The sequence below is a fragment of the Argentina silus genome (assembly GCF_951799395.1).
Source record: "Argentina silus genome assembly, chromosome: 7".
Taxonomy (NCBI): domain Eukaryota; kingdom Metazoa; phylum Chordata; class Actinopteri; order Argentiniformes; family Argentinidae; genus Argentina; species Argentina silus.
This window is the reverse complement of record NC_139661.1, coordinates 2834204-2843505: the sequence shown is the minus strand read 5'-3', so window position 1 is coordinate 2843505 and position 9302 is coordinate 2834204. Positions and strand designations below refer to the sequence as shown.

The 9302-nt window shown below is 44.2% G+C and overlaps 1 protein-coding gene across 1 annotated transcript; it reads left to right on the top strand.

The window, feature by feature from the left end:
- Positions 1 to 1439: 1439 nt before the first annotated feature.
- atad1a (ATPase family AAA domain containing 1a) lies at positions 1440 to 8319 on the top strand. Its single transcript, XM_083673603.1, has 10 exons — positions 1440 to 1482; positions 2074 to 2329; positions 2599 to 2697; positions 2871 to 2991; positions 3156 to 3356; positions 3594 to 3700; positions 3832 to 3921; positions 4100 to 4150; positions 4802 to 4974; positions 5274 to 8319. The coding sequence occupies exons 2-10, from the start codon at positions 2156 to 2158 to the stop codon at positions 5395 to 5397; spliced, it is 1140 nt and encodes a 379-aa protein (XP_083529729.1). The 5' UTR covers positions 1440 to 1482; positions 2074 to 2155; the 3' UTR covers positions 5398 to 8319.
- Positions 8320 to 9302: the final 983 nt, after the last annotated feature.

Below are 9302 nucleotides of genomic sequence, written 5' to 3'. Positions count from 1 at the left end.
ATACATTACCCATACACATTAAATTGCAGCTTGTGAGACTCCTACTCAACTTCCAAAAATATCAAAATTGTTACCACAAAAACAAATCCAAGTGGCAAATAGGCAGTGTAAATACTAGAAACAACTTTTCCACTGGGAAGTGCATATTTTTGCTCAGCTACCCATTGGCATCATTTTTCACAGAAAAAAATATTACAAAAAAGATCTGGCGTGTGAAACCGTAGAAAATATTTCCCACGGGACTGAGTTGTTACATTTAATTCAGCCACAATGTGATGGGAGTTGAGAGTCATGCAAGCTGAATGTGTTTCTCTCTCCCCCAGAGAGAGGCTGTTTGGGCGAGGTGCAAGGTGTTGTGGGATTGCAGAGCCCCGGCTGCACTTTCCAGATATACACAACTGTGCTTTCATGCCCAGACCCGTCAAAATGGCCCTGTCAGACTCCTATCCTCTGGGACTTGCTATTGCACTACAGGAGGATTAAAGCTTTTTATGAAGCAGTTTCATGACCAAAGGTGTCTGCAATTCCAGTCGGCTTGCCGTTTTACACAACAAAAAAATGAGTTTATGGTTGTAGCTCAGTGGATTGGAATTGTGTATGCAATTTATAAACGTAATTGGCACAGTAATGATTACAGAAGTTGTTGAACCTCCTTCCACAACACTGATTCTCGCCAGAATTGCTACAAAAACAATTTGCATCCTCTTTGTGTCATATCAGTTATTATAACATATATTTGCAGAGAGTCACGTGTGACAACAGATCCAAATGTGTGTTCACAAGGTGTGACAATTATAATCCCATATGTACTCAAATAGCCTGCTGGAATCTGTTGGCCGATATTAGAACTCAGCTACATATTATCATCTGGCTTCAAGATTTGATGAAAATCACAAAGAAAAGTGGAACATAATTATGTCCATCTCAGGACTTCCTGTTGAGCTTGGCATCCAATCACACACCCTTAATCTCATCTGATTTTCAGGCCTGTCACCAGGGACAGAGTCTGCTTTGTTAGATAGGGTCTAACGCTTCTCTCTCAGTCAGTACAGATACCACTAAACCCTCCACAGGCTGTATCTAAGGGCTGGCCATTTCACCGTGGCTGACAAAAATATACAGTATAACAGGCAACACTGCTTCCCAAAGTCGAGGACTTTACAAATGTAAACAGAACACGACTGCTTCTTTTAGATATCAATCAATGACTTGTCCACCAGACAGTGCACAAAGGTTAATTGGTAGGTCCCTGCTGTGAGTTGATTTGAGTCCTACTCATTGAAGTAGTAGGTATGACCCTCACTGTATTGTATGCCGCTTTCCATGGTGCTGATTTACACCGTTATATGCTTTGTCTGCCACCCAGTGGTTGCTTGTCGGTAACACAATCGGAACTGTTGGTGATTGAGCCTGTGTTTCAGATCGGGCGTACAGTACCGGTAACACTTCACATGATTTATGCCGTAGTGTACCTTAGCTCTCGTAAGCGTACTTTCATGTGTTTATTTCCTTTGCATGATCGCATACAATGTACACGCATATATTGTAATGAAATCGTAATGTGTTTTATAATATGTGTATAAGCTGCATGACATCTCGGAGTTGTGGACAAATCCTTCGTGGTTGTCGGTACCTAGCCAGATGTGTTAGCTAGCTAGCGTATAAGGGTTTAATTTCTATCCCTTATTCGTTTGTACAGTGTCAGCTCATTGAATAGAAAATAATGTCAGTTGCTAACTAACTGTCAGTGACAGACAGTCTACTGTATGTATAACTATCTGTATGGATACGTGACACTGACAGCTATGGTTTCATCTCACTGTCAGCTTGATATAGTGAAGCACAGCATGTACGATACTTACATTTTACATTTACATTGATGGCATTTAGCAGACGCCTTTATCCAAAGCGACTTACAACAAATACATGTGTTTAAGTCAGTGAATCATCTATCCATCAGTCATCATAAGATAAAGTAATCCATGCTCAGACCAGCGGCCATAGGCAGTCACAATGCTATTTAATATGAATGCTAGCAAGTCAAGTAGCTCATTGTGCCATGTTCCTTTTCAGTTTCTGTTCCAGCCTGTTCCCTGCGCACCCCATTGACAGTGACTGCTATTCTCTACCAATGGGTTGACACCTGACTGCTGAGATGTTACTAAAAGACATTCCCCGGGAGGCCCTGATGCGCCCTCTGTCCCGGAATGAAGTATTGGGCATGATTGTGAGGCTGACCATCTTCGGAGCTGCCACCTACTACAGCATCAAATGGGTGGTGGAGGCCATGGATCCTACACACAAACAGAAAATACAGGCTAAGAAAAGAGTACGTACACCACCTCTACATAGCTCTCTCTGGATAATGGAATTATGTAATCACTAGTATTTAGTACAGTTTGAGACTTCGGCCTAATAGGGTTAGGGTTAGGCCTTGTAGTTATGTACTGTATGGATTAGTAAGTACACATGAATTAAGTGGTCGTTATTATTATTGTTAGCCGATCTACTGCTAGGCAAAGGTAGGCTACAGTCGGCCTGTGCGTCCTCCATTGAGGAAAGCTGCTGAGTGATGTCCCTGTTTTATCTCTCCCCCAGGCCGAGCAGCTGATGAAGAACATCGGAGTCGAGGGCGTCAAACTCACAGAGTATGAGATGAACATTGCTTCTCACCTGGTTGATCCACGCAGCATGAAGGTAATTGAAATCAGGATTTAAAAAGTTTTAAATTAAAGCATTTTAAGTGATTCTTGAAAATGTCATTTTGGATTGACCGAATTAGCTTGTGACACGATACGTGGATTTGTACACGAGATCGAGAGGAAAGGAGCGTATGAAGTTAAACATGGTTTTGCTCACTCTTCCTGTAGGTATGCTGGAGGGATATTGCTGGGCTTGATGAGGTCATCTATGAGCTGCAGGACACAGTCATCCTCCCCTTCCAGAAGAGACACCTGCTAACTGGATCTAAACTCTTCCAGCCTCCCAAAGGTAGGTTTTAACCAACACATGTTATATGGACTATAGTTTTGAATTTGATCTGATCACATCTGTTTTGTAACAAAAATTCTCATGACTAGATTGCACTGAAGCACATGGTTAGCCAGATACTATAGAGTGACTGACTTTTGTAATTTTGTCTGTGACTTCCTCAGGAGTGTTATTGTTTGGGCCTCCTGGGTGTGGGAAGACCCTGATAGCCAAGGCAACCGCCAAAGCCTCTGGTTGCCAGTTCATCAACTTGCAGGCCTCTACACTGACGGACAAGTGGTACGGCGAATCACAGAAGCTTACCGCTGCTGTCTTTTCATTGGCTATCAAGATCCAGCCCTGTATCATCTTCATTGATGAAATCGGTGAGTGTGTCCTGTCTCTCGTTCCAATACTACATGAAAAAGAAAGGTTGTTTTATTTTGAGTCCTTGAATCGATTGAAGACACAGGTGATATCCCTTTCTTCACGACATGTATCCTGTATTCGAAATGCTCTCCTCATACTGGACACTTAAGGTGTCAGACTCACTCAGACCTCAACCGTGAGTAAATCAGCCTTCTGTCCAGACTTTGACTTCTCCATCCCTTTTTTTGTGTCAGACTCTTTCCTGAGGAACCGCTCCAGCCTAGACCATGAGGCTACTGCCATGATGAAGGCCCAGTTCATGAGCCTGTGGGATGGGCTGGAGACTGGAGCTTCCAGCCAGGTACCACAACCCCCCCACCCACCCACCCATCCACCCCTACAGGACCCCTACTGTGTCCTAAGTTTAGGCTTAACTGTAGCTGAGCTGGATTGATAATATGGTTGATAATATGGTGGTAACTGTCCTTACAGGTGATGGTGATGGGAGCCACCAACAGACCACAGGATCTGGACCCGGCCATTCTGCGCAGGATGCCCACCACCTTTCACGTCGGCTTGCCGGTGTGTGACACACACACACACACACACACACACACACACACACACATCCTCACAGTCACATTCTCAACATCTCACTGTTCGGATATGGCCTGCAAACAGTCAGTACAGTGCCTTCTGCTATGTGGTCCTGTTCGCATGATCAAGCCTGTGTTTTTTTCTCTCACAACACGTTTTGTAGAACACCCGACAGAGGCAGGAAATCCTGAAGTTGATCTTGGCGGGAGAAAACGTAAGCACACTCGTTCTCCGGCGCTTCGCTCCATCTCTGAGAGCCAAGCCTACAGTATGCAGTCTACCCAGGGTTCTGTTGGTGCATTTCCACGACCACTGTTAAGATCAGTACAGTATGTGCTCTGCTTGTAGTGACCATCAAACCCCAAACCCAAAGGAACAGTGAGGATGTATCCCTCTACTGTAAATGTACTGTATGCAAAACCAACACATATTTCTCTTCTCACGCCACTAGACAACAGTTATTCCCTCTACTGCTACTACAACAATTCTGTATATTCTGTTCTTTACTCTATGGTTCTATATATATATAGATATATGCCATTTAGGTGACACTTTTATCCAAAGTGACTTACATTGCAGTGAGTGCATACATTTTTCAGTATATATGGTCCCAGCGGGTAACGAACCCCTAATCGAAGTTGTTGTTAGCGCCATGCTGTACCAACTGAGCCACAGAGGACCAGTTTGACACTTGAAGCTGTATTGATGTTGATATTTGATCTATTATCCTTATTACATTCTGTTGTGGATGTTGATTGATGTTCTAGAGCTGCTCTGCCTCAGGGATTTCGTTCCATTGTATACTCGTATTCAATGTCATGACAAATGAATCAAAATAAAACGTTGACTTTTCTCTCTTCCGCAGCTAAGCAACGCCATCAATCTGAAGGAGATAGCGGAGAAGACGGAGGGCTACTCGGGGAGCGACCTCAGGGAACTCTGCCGCGACGCGGCAATGTACCGCGTCAGGGACTACGTCCGCAAGCAACAGATGAGACAGATAGCCAAGCAGATCCAGGAGGGTGAAGAGGAAGAGAAGTACGTCTCGGTCTTTACGTCCCTACGACTAACTCCGCCACCTTGAATAGAACTTGTGTTCTGCATTTGCCTAGTCCACTGATGACTCATCTCTCTGGGTTGTATCATGTGCTTTGTGTTTTCTGTTGACAGTGCTAGTCTTCAGGTGTGATTTGAGACTGTGTGTGTGTGTGTGTGTGTGTGTGTGTGTGTGTGTGTGTGTGTGTGTGTGCGTGTGCGTGTGCGTGCACGCATTATTGCACCCTTGTTAGACAGTGTGTCTAACGCTGACCACTGACCTTTGCCCTGGTCCTCTCTAGGCCACTGGAGGAGGAGCGTCTGAGACCCATTACTCAGCTGGACCTGCTGTTTGGCCTGGATAAGATGAGGGAGTCCAAGCAGGCCACGATGCCCCAGCCTCTGAGAGAGGTGGCCCTGGACTAACACAGCTTTCCCTATCAGAGCCCCACTGTAGTCCCACTCGTTACTGAGCAGACTGGCCTTGAGCCCTTCCCTCCACTCACAACACACTGTTTCAGAGCAGTGCTCCTGAATAAACCCCTCTTTCCTCCGACCACTAGTCCTGTACCCGTGTCCCCGGACATCCTATTCATTCCAACTGTGTATTACAGACTGGAACAACAGTCCTCAATCTGTCCACTCCTGAACACACAGAGCAGTGTGTGTGTGAGACTAGGGAGGGTCTGTCTTTAACTGCACAATCTATCTCCACATTTCCGATGCGTCACTGATGTTGTTGTTGTTGATGTTGTTCATTATTATGTAGCGCACAGATAATACACTCAAATTGAGAATGTTTTAATCACGTTATTTTCCTTTAAAAAAAAAAAAAAAAAAACACTGAAAAGGGAATTGTGCTGTATTTGCACTGTCGAGCTTCTCAGCTGTGAGAAGCTGTGTCACAAATGTGAATAGTTGTCTGCATGTCTGAGTGGTAGTAAAAAAAAAACATACATGTGTTTTAATGTAATAATAACAAAGGCAGATATTTTGGACTGCGAACCAAAAGAAAAAACTAAAAAGTTCCCTGCCTGGGAGATGATGGATCTGAATTCTCTATTTATTTTTTATTGAAAGTTCATCAATGTATATAATGCAGTTTTGCCACATCATTGACTGGCATTGCACATCATATTAAAGGGATGGTTCACTATTTTGACGCTTACATGTGTTGTTGTTTTTTTAGATATATCTCTTTTGGATTGTATCTCCAAGTTGAGTGATTGCGGCTGCAGGACATAACAAAGTGAAGCACTTAAAAAACTGGGTCGACATGGGAGATATACAATACCCGTATCTAAAAAACGAATATAAGTGTCAAACTATTGAACCATCCCTTTAATTATATTACTGACAAAGATGGGTGTGCGTCCTGCTTTGATGTCCCTGATGTTGTGTCACAACATTCAATTCCCTTGAATGGACTGTCATCCAACACAGAAGCTGATATTGTTTAAATTATGTTATCCATTATGTTACATTGTTGCACTTGTGCTATTATCCTTCTTGTTTTACCTCGAAGAGATGCATGTGTCTTGTGATCGTTTAAAAATGGGTATTGACCAGCTGAGGATGGACATTGTCACCCTACAATTTGGTACGTGGATGCCTGGTGTTGCTCCTTTTACCTTCCTCCTGGACACAGAGTTCAGTTCCTAATATTTGTCACAAAGTGACACTCTGCGGTTGTAGACTTGCCGTGATTTGGAGTTCACTGCCTCTCATGAAGAGTGTAGGTGACCACAGAGGGGTGCTGTTGTTACACCTGGCCAAAGGCTGAGAGTATGGCGGGCAGCTCCAGGTATGGACATCTCCCGAGGCGACACCATCCGTCTCAGACTGAGGAGACTCCCTATTGTTCATATCGTTCCATCGGTTATACTGTAAACAGACCCCTAGATACACATATCTTTTGTCTAAGAGAAAGGTCCGCTACCGCCTGTGGAGAGACTTTCTTTCTTTTAAAAGGCAAGCCAGAGGTGGACGGTCGGTTATGTGGGCAGATGCAGCACAGTGTAGACCAGTGACATATGATATATGTCTTTGGTTTAGACCTATTCTAACAGCAGCTGTACCCCCCCCCCCCCCCCGTAACCCATATCCTGGTTTGGCCTCTGGGTATCTCTTCCTCTGCATTAGCAGCTATTGCTTTTGATCATGATAATGGTCCCGAGTCTCACATGGCCCCGGCCCGATGTCACAGACATCTGCCCTCACATTTCTCTCAATGGCCTAATCTCTTCTTACATCAATACCTAGAGCACATATCTGACCCCGCTGATCTCCTCCACCCCAGGCTCTCTGTTTTGGCTGTGTTGTGTTAGGTCACTGGAGGCCAACATTGCCTTTTCTTTTTTTGGGTCCTCTCGTAGGACCCAAAGCCTCCTGATTGCGAGATCCCATTGCGAATATTACAAGATTTGCCAGGATTTCGTGTGGGATTTGTTTTGGATTTTCCAACGAAGTCGAAATAAATCGGTATATTTTTAGAAATATGGGCCACTCAAAAAGGAATGCATTGTGGGAGCTGGGGTTCTGCCCAACCAAGTGCAGATTAATGTTATTGCCTGAAGCACAGTGATGTTGACTGTTTAATCATTGATAAGGCTATTCTGCTTCTAAAGTGCTTGATTTGGTTGAGTTTCTGACATCAGACTCCAAGTCATTGATTTGTTATTCACAAAGTCATCGATAAGTTATTCATCATAGGGAATGTGAGTCATGGGGAAGTTTCTATTCCAGTCCTCTTCAATGATAAAAGCTCTGCCCAGCCCATCCCTGGTTAACTAAACGAGAGGGGTTCTTAACGCAAGGCATTCTCTTCCCTTTGAGCATTTAAACGGTCTGAGATCCAAGAGGCCTCCCGCAGCGAGAGACGAATATCAGGATCAGTCTTGTCAGTAGCTTTATTGATCAAACCTGCTTGGGTGGTCTTACCCTTTTATTCAGATCAGCTCTGAGTGAAGACAATCTATACCATTCGACAGTACAGCACCCTGGGTAATCTGCGTCAGCTGTTGCTCCCTGCACATTTCTCAGCAGGATATCCGTGTTGGTTTATCGGCATGGGAGTTTTTAATGGCGGCGTTGTTTACTCGAATCGAAGCGTAATAGGAGTCCTTGAGAAGGGACCACTCTCATCATGTCTTTTTTTTGTTGTTGTTGTTTTTTTTTAAATATTTGATTGAAACTCTCATGGCCATAGCCACAGGGAAAAAGGAAGTCACACTCACTGTTGATTAATATCTCAGTGGCCACAGGAAAAGGGTCACAATTCATATGCGTTCACGTCAAGAGAAACCATTCGAATGTCTGTAAAGCGGCGTCGTATGTGATGAATAGACAATAAACATGTCACGCTAAATCAACATTGCTCTGTCTGCTTCTGTTCAACGGTTCGTGTTGTGTGAGAGCATGTATGCTAGGTCATATACATGACAATGTTGCCAATACACCATCTGCAATATCTCCAGTGGTTCTCAGAAGTTCCACAAAAAAAAAACTTTCAGGGTATCACACACACACACAAAGATTTTATGAGTTTCAGAGCCAGACCTGGATAGAGCCCAAGGTGGCTTATGCTTTAGCTCTGTAATGAAAATCTTGACTTTTTTTTCTATTCTTCATCCAGTTTTTCTTCTTACCTCTGTCTGCCGCCTCTTCACAAAACGCAAGGCTGGGTTTAAAGAGAGGCCACTCCATTAGGAGAGGTAATTGAAGTGCGGTGGCTGCAGCACTGCAGATGAAAGGTAATCAGAAGGTCTGTGGAGGGCCTGTTTCAGAGGAGGTGTTAAAAGAAGGGCACCTCTTCAGACTTGATGTGGGGTCACAGGGTGACCATTAGAGAGCTCCCTCTGTGTGCTCCACCAAAAATCTGTGGCCCTGCTCGTTATTTGTGTCTCTCTTCCTGTGTGTGTGTGTGCGTCTGTGTGTCTATTTGAAAGAAACAAGAACAAAAAGAAACAAGAACAGAAATAAGATGTCACATTGATGAGTGTGATCCAAGTCTCTCTTATGGCCAATGGATCATTCAACTTACTGTGCTTCCTTCCTCTTCATTCAGTGTTCGGAATGGTACTAATACATCCCATCTACAGATCTGGCAGGCTCGGCGCGACATTTCCAGATTGTTGTGATGCACCGCCATGTTCCAGAATCCTGTCATTGACGGCTGTTAACTATGTTAATAAAGCAGGACAAAAGCGAAGCGCCCACTCAGGGAAGCGGAGATGGCATAATGATTGCTAATTAATTGCGCACCGGGGTCGGCGGCTCCATCTCTCTACTGGCAGACAAATATGAGAGGATGATTCACTACCGTGCAGCAG